This window comes from Canis lupus, chromosome 4, assembly GCF_048164855.1.
Source record: "Canis lupus baileyi chromosome 4, mCanLup2.hap1, whole genome shotgun sequence".
Taxonomy (NCBI): Eukaryota; Metazoa; Chordata; class Mammalia; order Carnivora; family Canidae; genus Canis; species Canis lupus.
Window position 1 is genome coordinate 10039712 of NC_132841.1, and position 16364 is coordinate 10056075.

At 46.3% G+C, this 16364-nt stretch overlaps 1 protein-coding gene across 3 annotated transcripts in view; it reads right to left on the reverse strand.

Annotated features, from left to right (window-relative positions):
- Positions 1-16364, reverse strand: part of GALNT2 (polypeptide N-acetylgalactosaminyltransferase 2) — a 189184-nt gene that overhangs the window by 27264 nt on the left and 145556 nt on the right. For all 3 annotated transcript variants that reach the window (XM_072823113.1, XM_072823114.1, XM_072823115.1), the window contains exons 4-8: positions 7021-7119; positions 6733-6800; positions 6430-6495; positions 2910-3031; positions 586-673 (exon numbers count right to left, since the gene is read on the reverse strand). In XM_072823113.1, the coding sequence (XP_072679214.1) occupies positions 586-673; positions 2910-3031; positions 6430-6495; positions 6733-6800; positions 7021-7119 (443 nt within the window). The remainder of the gene's footprint in view (positions 1-585; positions 674-2909; positions 3032-6429; positions 6496-6732; positions 6801-7020; positions 7120-16364) is intronic.

Sequence of the window (16364 nt, forward strand, 5' to 3'; positions counted from 1 at the left end):
ATGTGGGTGGTCAGCAGGGTAGGGAGCAGGAGCCCACAGCCAAGCCAGGTGCAGGGGTGACTAGGGGGTTTGGGTGGTCAGCGAGAGTTGGGGTGACCCAGGTGGTGGGGTAGATGGCTTTTCCCCCAGGGAGACACAGGCTGTCAGAGGAGCTGGTATCAGGAAGGAGGCAGAGCCGAGCCCAGCCCTGCTACTCTATAAATCCTGAGCTCCGTGATGCTCACCACACAGCCTGTCAGCTCTGGCAACTCCTCATCCAGGCTCTGACTTGGGAAGGCTTAATCTTCACTGATTAAAAATGACACCAAAACTGTGCACTAAGCCCCACATGTCATAACAGCCACAGAAGGTCAAAGAGATAAGAGGAGAACAGGAAACACAGGAAGTTCTTTAAGGGAAATGAGACTATTTTTCTCTCTTTATGAGATGCTACTTGTCCAGCACGGAGGCGCCCTCTGCTCGCAGCATGGGCGCCAGTGGTGTGAAAGTTGCGGTCACTGTTGCTCACGACCCTGAGGGGGAGCAGGGATCAGCCTCCAGGCGGACGGCCTGAGCAAGGCAGGGTGGAGCAGGAGCGGCACCTACCGCCTTTCAAGTCTGCGGATGCCCCCACGTACTGAAAGTTGTCCATATTAATGACATCGATGATAGGGGACACGACCCGAGTCCTGTCCTAAAAAACAAATCAACAAAAGACGGGAGTAGGTATCACCAACAAAACAAAGCCTCCTGTACCCCCCACCAGAGGCAGATGTCAGTGTCAGGCAGCCTCAGTAACAGCCACCCCCTCTCACCACCTGTCCCACTGGGCCTACGGGGGCCCCGGGGCTCCCCATCCCACACGCCCTGCCCTCTGCCGTCACACTGATGGGCCCTGGTCTGTGCCGAGCAGGGTCGGGGAGGGGAGCAGCTAGACAGCTGTGGCCATGGGACACCTCCGGCGCTTGCTTTCTTGGCTGAAGGCAAGGACCGCACCCGGGTGTTCCCAGTATTCTTTTCTGTTTTCCCAAATGTCAAAACTTCCAACCACGGGGGGCTTTCATTCTGATAGAATCTAAGCTCAGCTGTCTTTAAATGTCCTAATATGCAAGTTGTGGCCAACCTTGGGAATGGACTCATGGCTGAGATCCTCACACGATGATGCTAGGAATCTATTTCTGTGGGCCTGAGGGGTGTGTGATGAGGAGAGCATAGCTATCATTATGGCCGAGGGTAACCCAAATCAGCTCAAGAATCCCAGATTCGAACTTTGTCTTACCTGTGACTCTACCCAACAAAACATTTTTTCCCCCTTAGATGGAGGCATTTCTTTGACAGCCACAGTTATTATTCTGGTCGTTTGTGAACATAAGGTCTTTTACCTTTCCTGCCCTCTTTAAAATCAGAGGCTTGATGCTGGTGAGAGGCACTGCCCCATGCGGCGAGTTAATAAAAGGGTAAGTGCTTTCCTTGAGCCATTTACAGAACCCATGTTAACCAGAAGAAAGACTTAGAAAAACAAATTAGTAACAGAATCTGCAGAGCTAAGAACAGAATACATCAGACGAACACATAAGAGAACAGTATGAAGTTCCAGCACCACCCAGCTGCAAGTTTACGGGGGGCACTGCAAACAGAAGTCAATCTTCCTTGCCTGGCTCAGTCTGGACCTGGGGGTGGGAGTCAAAGACCATAATATCCACTACTTTTGACTTCTTTTGGTAGGACTGGAATTAGTGGGAATTACAATTTTCCACTCCTTCTGCTATCCTTACTTGAGGAGAGGGTATTTGAAATAATCCTGACAGCTCCACTGTAGAAGTGTGTGGTCTTCACCGGTAGTATCTTGGTTGTGGCTTTCCTGTGTCCTCTGCTTCCCTTGGGGACAGTATAGTGCTGTGAGAACTGGCAGTGGGGTGGGATGGTGGATAGGGGTTGGGGGGCAGGGGTGGGGATTCCAGGGGGGCTTCTTTCAACTAGATGTGTGTTTATGTGTAAGAGGACTCAGTTAGGGATGTAGTAGAACCTGCTTTGCCATCCTGGCTCCGCCTCCTGTATGAATTCTGGACATGATATCAAGTTCTTCATGTGTCAAATGGGGGTAATACCTAAATTAAAGGTAATATGTAACATGTCTAACATGTAGTTAGTACTAAGTAAGGAATACTGATTATCGTAATATTACAAATTACAAGTGGACAATATCAACATATTATATCATAATTACTAGTAGCTTGTAGTTAGTATTTCATGACTTACCGTCCGCCAGCTATACCCTTGTCACACCTGACTTGTAAAAGGCATGACTTATTCATTTTCCATTTCTCTAGTACTTTCATTAAGTTGGCTGTATCACCCCAAAGAAACACTTTCTCAGTAGGGAGGAAAGAAAGTCAATAAAACAAGTAAAAAGCAAGAGAAATGGCAAAAGGCCAAAAGTAATACCACTGATGATGTTTCGAGAGACAAAGGCACACAGAGTGTGCCACGGGTCACCCTGACAGCCTCAAAGTGTCGGTTGTGTGGTTACGGGCACCCCGTGCTGCCACAGGCCTGCGGGGCAGGTTTCTCAGGGGGCAGCATGGCTGGAGAAGGCCAACCTGCCCCCCAGCACTGAGGCAGCCAATGCTCAGATCGCACTTGGATGCCAGGCCTTGTTCTAAGCACTCTGCCCCTTTTGAGCTCAGAGAGTTGGCTGCAAAGCTGCAGGCAAGGAACGAAGGTCCTTGTGAGAAAAAGCAAAGGGTTGTATTCGACAAATCCGGCTTTCACCAGCCTCTGCTGATCCTTGCCTCCTACCTGTTAGGTGCTTTCCCCTCCAGACGTAGATCCCTATGGTGAATAAAATACTCTTCGAATAGATGTCCAAGAGGCACCCCCTCCCCCGATTTCCGGCATCAGGGAAAACCAGTGTGAACCCTGGGCCTCACCTCAGCCACCCTCTCCAGGAGGGGCTCCAGCCAGTGCTCGTTGCATTCACAGTGGCTGTCCAGGAACGTCAGGACCTTGGCCTGGGCTGCATCAGCCCCCCGGACCCGCGAGCGCATCAGGCCTGCAGAAGGAATTTCAAAAGCGCATCAGGGTAGCTGAGCAAAAGGCCACAGAACAGCCCATCCAGCACCGCATCGCCTCCCCACCATGCGGCTCTGCAGCCCTCGTGCAAACTTGGGTGGTAGGATCAATACCACCCTGTGGTTACAAAGACACAGTTCTGTCAGGACTTCTGTTTCCAAATTAATTGGATGACCGGGGAGACAATTTTCTTAGAACTACTGCCCTCTGAGAAAGGCCTTTACATAACTGAAGTCTCCTTTATCAAGCAAGTGAAAGTGTGGAACTTTCACAACTACTTTCCTGCGACACAGCAACAGAGTTTTCTAATTAGCTGGGCCACAGAAGGTGTTACTCAAGACGCTTCAAAGGGCTGATGGAGCCGATGTGAATGGTGATAATGTAATGAGAACAATGCTGCAAATATCTCTTTCTAGGACTTACCACCGCCCAGTAAACATACATGACAAACCTCAGGTGATTGGCTTTTACACAAAATCAGTCCCATTATCGGTCCAACCATACCATTTATCACGTATTTGTGATCTGTTCCTAATATACAGTGTTTACTACCACACCAAGTCCTATCACAAGTAGTATATGTGTCACTAAACAAGGTGGTTGTAAATGGCGTTTGTTCTTCATGCTGGGCTCTCTGCAGTACCCCCTGCTTCGTCTGTGGTTTAGCTTTTCACAATTTCAGTTAGCCATGGTCAACTGCAGTCTGGAAGCAGACGATTCTCCTGCTGATTGATGTATCGTCAGAAGGTCAGTAATGGCCTGACACTACGTCACTTTGTCACTTGTGTCACTTCATCTCGTTACATGGGCATTTTATCATCTCATGTCATCACAAGAAGGATAAGTACAGTAGAACAGGGTATTTTGAGAGGCCACATGCACATAACTTTTATACAGTATACTGTTATAATTGTTCTACTTTATTATTGTTGTTGTTGATCTCTTACTGTGCCTAATTGATAACTCAAACCTTGTTGGAGGTATGCATGCATAGGAAAGAACACAGTATACATGGGTTCCATGCTACTCATGGTTTCAGGCTTCTACTGGGGTCTTGGAATGTATTCTGTGGATAACGGGGGATGACTGTTTATGAAGATAACATGACTATTCACAACCAGTAAGGATAAGTGTTTTAAGTTCTTTTATACACAGTCATCAAAATGGGTGTTCAATGGTTCTTACAGAGCTGCACACCACAGGAAGGAAGAGACAAAGGTTCCAGGCCTGGTGTTGCAAAGGCAAGAGAATCCATTTGTACTGGGCAGACCCTTCCTTAGAGCACAGTTATAAACCCTGATCAAAACATAGGAAGCAAGTATCGGGAAGGGCCAGAGAGCAGTCAGGAGCATGCAGAAACTAGAGAGGGTTCAGTCCATCAAAGAAGAAAATCACATGGAGTGAAGTCCCTGTGTATGTGCTGTTTCTCCTGAGGTTACTCTATGATCCACCACAACATCAGGTTTTTGGCTTGTGGTGTCAGAGGACAGAGTTCAGGGTCTTTACAGCGGCTGGACTCTAGAGGGGGAGATCTGGGAAAGAAGGTTAGCCCCATTCTGGTGATAACCTCCCCAGAAGTTCTTGGCTGACTCCTGAACGTCAGGCACAGTGTGGAGGATCCCAAGGAGTCCAAGGAAAGAACAATCCAGAAGGCAGAAAGAACAGAGAGTTTGGCTGGTAACCAGCCCAGCCCTGAGACACAGAATTTGGCACACAAGTCCTGCCAAGTTAGAAGGGCGTGGTCATCTTTGAATTTCCCCAGCTGATTCTAATAAAGAGCCAGATGAAGACTCACTGGCATATAAAATCCCCAGCACTAAATGGGGTTACAGCCATTCCTTCACTGCCATAATACCTTAGGCAACTGATTTTCTGTCATCAAGTAGTAATACTATAGGCACCTGTATATATGCTTAAATATATGAGATACACACACACAAACACACGGGTACACCCAAGCACACATGCAGTTGTATGCGTGCATTTTCTCACTCAACTCTCGCATACTTCATTTATTCCATACAGGCTTCCCATCCTCTGCCTTCCCCCAGCTGCCCCTCTTCATCCTGTTTCAAAACAAAGCATCAATATGGGCTCTTACCCAAATGAACATCCTAACCTGAAGTACTTAGAAGCATGATTTCTGAGGCTAACGGCACTCTCTGACAAGGCTAGCAAGTGATCTATCAGTTATAAAACGCCGACATGAAAAATAATTTTTCTTTTCCTCCTCTTCTTTTTTTTTTTTTTTTTTTCCTGTGCTAGCAGACACTTTGGGTTTAAATTCAAAAAGTCATTATGCAGTTTGGGAGCAAATAGAATTCAAGATTTTCCGTCTGATCTCAAGGTTTTGGTTTATTCTAAGCTTGGGAGACAGATGTGAGTCCCGTGAATAGAGCTTGCTTAGGAGCAAAGCTGATCCCATTGTCTATGTATCTTGAACATCTGGATTGACAACCTTAGTTGGTTAAAATACGGTGCTGAGGGCACTGTCCTAACAGGCTCAATCACTTTATCGTGGCTGAAAATTTATGCTAAGAAAGACTGCATTGCTTGACTCCGGCTGGACTGTACAGTGAATCAGAAGAGTATACACTGGTCAGGGAATGCAAGCACCAGTCCAGGGCCAACAGTCATTCTCATATAATCCAAAGGGCACGTGTAAAATCTGTGCATCTTCCTATACTGACAGATTTCTCTGGATGATGCTAGAGCCTAGAATCCAGACACCGTGCCCTCCAACAGCACTGATGCACTGGATGTTAATTACATTGTGATTTTAGCTTCCTTTCCAGACACTTCAAAGTAATACTTTCCCCCTTTGGAGTCTCTCTTATAACTGCCAATAAAGTCAACTCGATGAGCCCAGCTCCAGCAGATAAGAGTGACAGCAGGTTTTGAAGCTGGCATTTGCAAGATCCAATAAGCATGTAATTGCAGTGTTATCTTCCTTCTTGGGATGCCTCACCTTCAGCGAGCTGTCAAACTTGAATCCCTTATTTTATCAGATGCCTGGAGCATAGAGTCATTAAACTTCTCATTGCTAAATCTTTGTTTTTCTTCTAAACTCTCGTACTCCAGGGACTGATAAGACTTCCTAGGTTCTAAAAGGAAAAGAGGAGCCAATTTTCTAAATACATAAATAAAAATGTAATTTGAACTCCTGCCCTAGTATACAAACAATTTCAATTAAGCTTTGAATGTCCTCCCTAGGCTTTGCTGGGCGAGGCTCCCAGGAGGCTCTGGTAGAGAGAGACAGACAAAAAGACTAGGAAGTTAATTGTGCTTTCAGCTGAAACATTTCTTTAAGTTATCTCTGGGCTTGGGAAAGTCAGAATTCAACTGTCTTGGTATTGAATTAAGAAAAAAGAGTCTTACCTTCTCGCCGATCATTTCTGAGAACCCGTACCTTCTCAATTTTTCCCAAGAGAGCCCCATCCTCAGCTGGGGAGAGAAAGAAGCAGGGCATTTGGAATCTCGTTTACAAGGTTCGTATTCAAAGATTGTGATTCTCGGTCATCTGTGGGTGGAGGAGCTCCTGGGGATCGAAGAGGCACCTCTTCTTTCTGTGGCCCTGACTTCCGGCTTTTTCAGGAAACTCGTCATTAGCACCCACAGTAAGGAGAGCTGGCATCCAGGAGAAGGGCTGGGGAGGGGGGCCGAGTCAGACTCAGTACTTACGGTCATTGCTGTAGTCATCCACCAAGATGATCTCTTTTATGAGATGGGGTGGGCTTTTCTTAAGCACACTGAGGAAACAGATAAAGAATGGAGGCCTTTTAGGGGCATCATTTGGGGTGGTCCCAATCCTTGGTTGGAGAAGCCACTGGCCACTCCTTGTGCTAGTGACCTGCCTGTCCCCCCACAGACAGTCCTAGCCCAGGTGCGCTTGGGTCACAGGGCTGTGGCCAGCATCCCTGCCAGGGAGAACCTCCTGTAGGTCTAATAGGTGGCATCTCCTGCCCTCACCTGACCACTGTCCTCAACAGGGCCGACCTGGCTTCATTGTGGAACGTGATCACCACGCTGGTGGCTGGCAGGTCCACTCGCCACTGCTTCCGCTGACACCTAAGGGGAGAGAAAGATGGTTCTCTGAATGAAGGACCCTGACCAGCCTCGGGAAGGCTCTGGAGAGCACAAGCAGCCCAACCTGCAAAGGTGGACACTCTGGGATAAACTGGTTATCTGCAGAAGGGACTGGTCTATTCTGAGAGAGAGTGATGGCGGGACATAAGGAAACAGAAAAACACAACCGGAGTTACATTTTAAAAGATGATTTCGGCGAAAAGTAACATATTGAGAACATCTTTCTAACGCTGAAAAAAAAAAGCGTGTTTTAAAACAGTGAAGTCCCATTTATTCTCACATGCAGATACACCTCTAGAGATGTGCTTTTCACAATTCACAGTGGTTATTTCTGAGGGGTGGAACCAAATTCGTGTCGATGTTCTTTTCTCATTTCGGCAGCAAGCACGTAAGGCGTCTGCGACTCTTGGCAGCACTGCATGTGGAACCTGACTCGGTCCCGCTGACTGCCCTCCCCAACCCAGGGCAACAGGGATGCACGTCTGTCACCCTGCCAGGCTGGGGCAGGGTGAGGGCCAGGCCCATGGGAACCTGAGCACGCCCGCTCTCGCCTCTCACTCTGAGGAGTACTCAAAGACCCCAGGGACGGCCTCTGAACAAAGTCGATTGGAACAGCCAGGGATAAACTAGGGGCAGGTCAAAACAAGGCACTTCTCAGGTCTGGTCTCCACAAACAGACACAAGACTGCAACAACATGGAATGGTTCTTTTAAAAAACAGGACTGCTGCTCTAGGTTGAGGACGCTAAAGGGCCCCATGCTAGAGAAAGAAGTGACCCATCAAGGTATAGATGGAGCTCAGCAGAATCCATCACAAGGGACCTTTCAGAGCAGGCCCCCTGGACGGAGAGAACATGCCAGCATAGAGGTGATGGTTCCAGAGACAGAGAAATACGTCCGGGGTGGGCTTACAGCCTCTCAGGACCACCAGGCAACCATCAGCTTGGGGTTTAAGTGCATTCAGAGAGTTATTAAAATGATGGTACCATGGATACCAGCTTGAAAAAAGGCTGGGGAGACAGTAAAGAAGCTTTGGCCTGCCGGGAAACAGTTCTCGAATCGTCTTTTTTTATACCCAAGGTCCAAAGAGTGAAAAATTTTTGCTGTGAGCCTGCAGTAGGGTGGGGACCTGTCATTGTCCCCACAGCGAGGCCCCTCCAGGCTGGTCTCTGTGATCTGTAGACTGTCCCTGTAATTCACGCCATGAAGCACACCAGCATGGAAGAAGCTGAGAACCTTCCACGGGGCCAAAACACTTTAAAGACCTCGTTTTACCCGTTAGCTCTTAACGCAGTTTACCGCAGCTATGAGCGATCCGCTTCCAGAATTAAAGGTACTTCTCTTCAATGGCGAATCATTGGGAAAAGGAGACAGATTTAAAACAAAAAAACCAACTCATCTTTGGAGCTCAGCACTTAAGCAGTTAAGGCCTGACGTGGCCGTGCAAGCAACTCACAATGGCCAGCAACTCCACACAAATGGGTACATCTGAAAGGCAAATGGTCCACAGACACTAATTTTCCCTCCTGACTGGGCAAACAACTTCAGAGGAGCACATTTTGAAAAGGGGCAAGAAAAGCACTGCAATTAAGAAGCAATTAGGTCACAATCACAAAGTGGACTTCTTTTGTTCATTCTGGTTATCTGGAAAGCTTGCTTTTCATTAATCATGAGAAAACTGCCTAATATACTAGTCATTGTTGCCCGGGGGACAAAATGCATGCTGGCCATTAACATGGTACACCTCATTCCGGCTCCCAACAGCCACGTCTTTCATGACACGTAGATGGATGGGCAAGTTCCTTGTCTTTCAATTTCAAGAACTGACCAATTGTTAGATTAAAGAAGGTTCAACTATAAACAAATTCCTGAGGACTGTCATTCCCCGGAGCTCCATCCGTACAGCTAACGACCAGCATCAGGAGGGCAATACCCTCTGCAGTGAGTGAGCGCCACCCAGCCAGGTGGGAAGTGCGGAGCGGAGTGGGCTGCACCCACCCCATCTGGGCTCACCTGCTCACCGAGTGCCAGTCACCCCAGCCATGAGAGTATTCAAACAGGGAAGCACTTTTTCTCCTCGAATCGTAGTCAACTTAACCCATCCAATCATGTCCTATTCTCTCGGCTTCCTTTCGTCTGTGGGAAGCCTCGTTCTCCGTGAGCACCAGGAGTCTCAGGGGGCCCTGGAAACATCTTCCTGAACACAGAGGGCTGCTGCATCCACATCGTTTTATTAAAACTCCTCTACATATTCATAAGGCACCCAGTTTTGCTAGGACTTGGCAGTTGGGAAGCAGCTCCTTTTTAAGAGGTATCCCATTTTTAAGGCAAAGAGGGATAACGAGCAAAAACTGAGAAACAGCTTACACCGCATGAGTTAGGAGTGTATGTGTGTGTGGACGTGTATGGATTCAGATCCGAACTCCTCACACTGAGCCAAGAGAAGTAGGGGGTGGGGGTGGGTGGGGGGAGAGTGAAGAATTTCTTTAAAAAGAAACAGAATAAATCTTGCATTTAAAGAGTCCTATCTGTGCCAACCAGTCTTCACTACTCCAGAGCGAGTGAAAGGAGGCTCGATATAGCCACTCATCGGGGGACTTGGCTGCCGAGGGCACTTTCATACTTGAGCTTTCTTGGGGAATGGAGTACCAACCGCAGCTTATTTCAAGTCAGTGGCAGGACAAGTCTGCAGTTAGTTTTGTTCTCCCAGCCGAAGCTAGCTGGAAGTGATGTGATGCCTGGGGAGCGAACCTGGGCTCTGGTCACATGCCTGGGACTCAAGTTTGCATGAGTCTCCACAGGTCTGCTACTAGAGTGATCACTCTGGTAGCTTTCTATAACACACTTAAAACACAAACATGACTTTTTTTTTAATCTTTAATTTAGTTTTAAATTTTTCTGGGACCACACAGCTATCAATATTCGAACTTTTAAGGGCCTGGAAATGGAAGAAATAGTCGATCTCAAGCACCATGTGCTTCCGAGACCTTCTGAAGAGTGAAATTGTCTCTGGGCCTGACTTTTCTCTGATGCGGGTGTTGTATTTGGGGTTCATCATAAAGTTGATCCAAGAACCCAGTGCACCTCTTCAGATGTATCCCCAGATGCACGGGGAAGCCAGAGGCTCTGTTTAATAATGGAAAAGTTTAATAATGTGTAGTTTCTCCTTTACCCCAGTGCCATGGCTCACCATCACCCTGGCTGGTCTAGTATTTCTGCTAAGAGCCTGTGGTACCCTTGGTTACTGCCTGTGTCATCTGTGAAGATGGTTCTCACAATCTTGCATGGTTACTGGGAAAATCAAATAAAAATATATGAAAAAAAAAAAACAATGAAAATGGGAAAGGTCAGTATAATGTAATGCAATGGAATACGCATTTGGCGGTTGTGCATCATTGGTGCCTGTCACAGGAACGTGGAGGTTAGCAGAGTTTTATATTTTTTTTAAATATTTTATTTATTTATTCATGAGAGACAGAGAAAGACAGAGAGGCAGAGACACAGGCAGAGGGAGAAGCAGGCTCCATGCAGGGAGCCCGACATGGGACGCGATCCTGGGTCTCCAGGATCACGCCCTGGGCTGAAGGTGGCACTAAACCACCGAGCCACCGGGGCTGCCCAGCACAGAGTTTTCTGTAGCAACCTGGAATTCAGTTTGTGTTTTTCCTACTTCAAACCCCATCCTCACGGGAGTAACCACCAACTTGAATTTGGTACTTCATTACCCCAAGTGGGTCTTTAGTAAACTATATATGTCCATATTCATAAACAGTATGTAGTATTGCTCTGCATATATCTGAAATTTATATGGGTGACGTTGCACCATGACTTGCTTTTTGCACCTTGTGGGAATATGCCTGCTTTGATACACGTTGTTCTATTAATTTCAAGTTCACTGCTGACTAGCTTCCCACAGTAGGCACACAATACATTTTACCTTTTCCGTGGATTGCCAACTTCTATTAGGAATAATGGAGTAGCGGACACTGTCTTTTGCACGCTTGAGAAGGCTTCTCGGCATTATCTACTCACATGTGGGACTGGTAGTTAAGAGATTATGTACCTCTTCCACTGAACTTGAGACAGCCAAGGGCGCTGGAAAATGGCTGTTGTAAGTTTCACCCCTACCCACAAGGACAAGTTCATCTTGCTCTATGGTCTCACCACCCCCTGGTACTGTCAGAATGTTTTCATTCTGTCAGGCAGATTGGTATGAAACGGCTGCTTAGGATTCCGATTTTTATTTCTCCAGATCCTAGAGCCACACATCTGTCCGTACGTTTGTAAGTTCACTGGAGTCTTCTGTTAACTGCCTGCTCATATTTTTTGTCTACTTTTTGATGAGATTTTTACCGCACTATAACCCGATGACAGGAATTTGTATATTCTGGACATTATCCTTTGCCAGCCAGATGCGTTGTAAAAGTCTTGTCCAAGCCTGTGGCAGATTCTTTAATTTTGTGATGTCTTCTGTCCAACATATGTTTTAAGTTTGCTTTTCAAACTGTGGCCCTGGGGTAATTGTCCTCATGACCTCAGGTCACTGATACATTCACATAGATTTTCTTCCAGATGTTTTAACTTTTACAAATACTTTTCACATTTATGTTCTCCACCTACCCATTTATATTTTTATGAATGGTAGGACTAAGTCATCTCATTTTTCTTAAGTGGATGATCCGTTGACTTAGCACCACTTAATAGCTCATTACTTCCTCCCTGATTTGTAATGTCACTGCTGTCACACCGCATTTTTTATATGCAGACATCTATTTCTGGTTCCACTTCTGCTCTGTTCATCTATTCATGTAACCCTGCATTCACGCCACACTGCCTCAACTGGAAGTCCTCCCATCAGACGAGGCAGGTTGCCCATGATTTTTCAAGACTTTTTATTGGCTATTTGGGGCCACCTGCCTTTCCTTTTGAATTTAAAGATCAGTTCTTGAAATTCCATGAGAAAAAGCACCATTTGACACTGTACTGAATTCCTACATTAATTCGAACAGAATTTGTATCCTTGTAATACTGAGTGGGGTGTTTTGGGGTTTTTTTTGTCCTTTCATTATGTTTTACTGTTTTTGCTTTTGTTTTGTTTTGCTTTTAAGTAATGGCTACACCTGACGTGGGGCTCAAACTCAGGATCCCAAGATTAAGAGTTGTGTGCTCCATTGAGGGAGCCAGCCAAGAGCCCTAGTCAATTATATTTTGTACTTTTCTAATTTTCTCCAGAAAAGTGCATGGGCAGCCCAGGTGGCTCAGCGGTTTATAGCCCAGGGCGTGGTCCTGGAGGTCCAGGATGGAGTCCCATGTCAGGCTCTGTGCCTGTGTCTCTGCTCCTCTCTCTCTCTGTGTGCCTCTCATGAATGAATAAATAAAATCTTAAAAAAAAAAAGTTGTGCACATCTTTTGTCACATTTATTCCTAACATTCCTACATTCTGCTTCCTATAAAGAGTGGGGTCTGCTAACAGGCTGGTGTGGTGCTTGATTTCGCAGGTGGATGTTGTGCTTGGCAACCTCACTGGGCTCTCTTCTTGGTTCTGACAGTGTGTAGGTTCTCTTGGATTTTCCACTAATCAATTCACCCACATTTTGTCCTTTTCTTTCCCATTTCTTGTATATATTATGCTTCTTTTCTTGGTAAGGCAGTGATTATGGACTGCAACATAACATGCGATTTTAAAAAATGAGGTAGAGAACATCCCTGCCTCCAACCCATCTTTAATCTAATCACAATTTTCATCATTAAGCATAATGTTTGTTGTGGATGTTTTATAGATGCCTTTCATCTGGTTAGGGAAATTCCCTTGTTAAGTGCCACATTTTACTGATTTTTCCCCTCTTCCATCTAATAAATTGGTCATATAGCTTTTCTTTATTTTTTAAAAAAGATTGTATTTATTTATTTTAGAGAGAGAGAGAGAACACCTGCATGTGTGCTAGCGGGGGGAGGGGCAGAGGGAGAGAGAGAATCCTAAACAGGCTCCAATGCTGAGTATGGAGCCCAAGATGCAGGCAGGGCTTGATCTCGAGCCTGAAATCATGACCTGAGCTGAAACCAAGAGTCAGATGCTCAACCGAGTCACCCAGACACCCCTAGCTTTGCTTCTTTAATCCACTGAGAAGGTCAACTGTATTCATACAGTTTCTGTTGCTCAGTCATTCTTGTAGTCCTAAAATAAACTCTAACTGGCTATGATTTTTTTTAAAATATTAGATTTTTGAGTATTTTGTTAAGATCTTTTGAATATATAACCATAGCTGTGATTGGTCTACGAGTTTCTGCTCTTATACCTTCCTTTTCCAATTTCATAGCAAGGTATTCCTGCCTTCGTGAAGCACACTGGGTAGCTTTCCTTCATTTCTTTTTTTTTTTTTTTAATTTTTATTTATTTATGACAGTCACAGAGAGAGAGAGAGAGAGGCAGAGACACAGGCAGAGGGAGAAGCAGGCTCCATGCACCGGGAGCCCGATGTGGGACTCGATCCCGGGTCTCCAGGATCGCGCCCTGGGCCAAAGGCAGGCGCCAAACCGCTGCGCCACCCAGGGATCCCCCTTTCCTTCATTTCTATTCTTTAAACTGGCTTGTGTATACAACACTTGAGTAAACCTGTGTAAACCCACTTGAGCCTTGTCAGTTTGGGGAAGGCAAACTTTTTATTGCTGATGGCTTGTATGTATGTATGTATGTATTTATTTTTTTTTTAAAGATTTTATTTATTTATTCATGAGAGAGAGAGAGAGAGAAAGAGAGAGAGGCAGACACAGGCAGAGGGAGAAGCAGGCTCCATGCAGGGAGCCTGATGTGGGACTCGATCCCAGGACTGCAGGATCATGCCCTGGGCAGAAGGCAGGTGCTAAACCGCTGAGCCATCCAGGGATTCCCCCATGGCTTGTATTTATTAATATTTTTTATTTCTTGAGTGATTCTGGTAATTTCCCTGTTCCTAAAAAACTATCCATTCCATGTAAGTTTGTCACCTCTATTTGCATAAAAGTGTACTTACTATTTTCTTATGGTCTTTACAAGCTTTACTGTATCTATAATAATGTCTGTGCTTTTTTCCTAATATTATTTAATGATGGTTTTTCTTTATTTGATTCATCAGTATTCTTGGAGATTCCTATTTTTTGAAGATCAAGCTTTAAATAATCCTGCCTATTTTGTGATTTACTAGTTCATTAAATTTTTCTTTATCCTGCATTGTCCTTCCTTCTGCTATTGAGGTTTTAACTTCAACGGGGTAAATTTACTCCCACCTTCTTGAGTCACAGAGTGGGCCTGGGTTACCCTACGGAAAAAACAGGTGCCTTCAAATCCAATCAAATTCTACAGATGAGAAACAAAGACAGCTCTGTCCTCAACCAAGAGGAGGGTAGGGTGAAATGGGGAGACGTGGCCTGAGGTGTAATGATTAGCTTTTCAACGAAGTGGCACATATCACCATCCTATGCCAAAGTACACACCGAGGGCCCAGCCCTGGGGCGACAGGGCCACAAAGGGAGCCCTGGGGTTGCTCTGAGCACACTGTCCCCACAGACCCAGTGCCTGAAAGCGTCAGCCTCCACGCACCCCTGCCGGCCGGGTGAGACAAACCAGGAGAATGTGTGAGGCTCAAGCTCAGACAGCAAGGCCAGGACGTTTCAAAACCCTCGAAGCAGATTCTGTTGCTTTCCAGCCCCTTTGCTGGCTGCTTGTGTTTGGAGACGTGTGTGTGTGTGTGTGTGTGTGTGTGTGTGTGTGTGTGTAGGGATGTTAACACCCAGGACGCTGGAAGGAAGGCTCTGAACAGCAGGTGACCCCAAGAGGCCCGAATGCACATTTGTCCCCTTTGCTCACCCACAGAGACCATGTGCATGATTTCCATTTCAAAGGGAAGAAAGGGCGGGTCTGTTGCTTGCCTGCATTCTGGCAGCCTGAGGGACACAGCTGTCCCCACGTGACCTGGCATTTCCCATATAAGCTGTACAGCCGGGGCACCTGCCAGGCTGGGGCCAACCAGGGTGCAGGCACCTGCTGGACACATGCTCTTCAACTCAAGATGCCAAAGGATCTGGGGGGCAGGGCAGCTGCCCTGGCATGGACTCCTGATCACAAGGTCCAGACAGTTCGTGTCAGACTCTCAGAAGGGAGTACTAAAATGCAAATACCTTGGCCCCGCCCACCTAAGGAGGTCTGAGTGATGCCTGAGATTCTGATTTTAGAAGATCCCCTTTTCCCCAGGTGAAGATGATGCAGGTTGTTCTTGGGCCTCATTTTCAGAAGCTTTGCAGAAGACTGTGGGACAACGGGTCTCCGACACAGAGCTGTGAGGAGCTCTGGAATTATACACCCAATTCTGGTATGGACCACATAGCACAAAGGTTAAAAACCACTTCTCTAAAAGATCTTGGTTTCCCAATCCCCCTCCACCTCAACCTGAGTCCCAGTGTCCACCATGTAAGGACCCCGCCAGTGCTGCGTTCCTCACGCTCTACCACGGCTGTGAAGCCTGACACTTAGAGTCAAGTCTGAGGCCTTTGGACTAAGGCCCTGACACATCCAGGGTCCCGGGAACGAGCCCCAGCCCATATGTGAAGTCTGGACACACTATAAGAGGTGGGATGTACTTGAAACAGGCTGTCCCTCGACCTTTAGAGCATGAAGAGCATTTATAGGCCAGACTGGGTGGGATGCCTCCCTCACCCCCAGGCGCTTCCTCTCTGGCCGCCCACAGACAATCAGCCTCCCATGGCCAAGTTCACGGTGTGTTTTGCTGTGGAGTTCGAGGAAGGCTGCACAGACCATGGCATGGAAGGGGTGTTGGAAATGGAACAGAAGGAAAAATTCAAAGGGAAGAAAAAAAAGAAGAAGAAAGCTAACTAGCTGTTGTATGGTGTTCATTTAATTAAAACACACTCTGAATAATCCTCCAGCGATCATGGCACAATATTCCACCTAATCAACTAATTTCTGATCAGTCCTAATAGCTAGAAAGCTTATTCTACGGAGGTCTCTTAAAGCTGAAGAGAACCAAATCCTGAGACATTTAAGAACCCATCTGAAATTAAGCTTCTTAAAAATCTAGTTGGCAGGAGATTTGAATAAGCCCCATTAATCACCATGGGTTTGTCTTGCTTTGAAATTATTAGTCTAAAACAGCTCTCTTGAATTCTGCAGGTTCTTGTATCCTGCACTTCATATGAAATAGGAGCCATGTCCTCAAACAAAATATTTATCCTCAC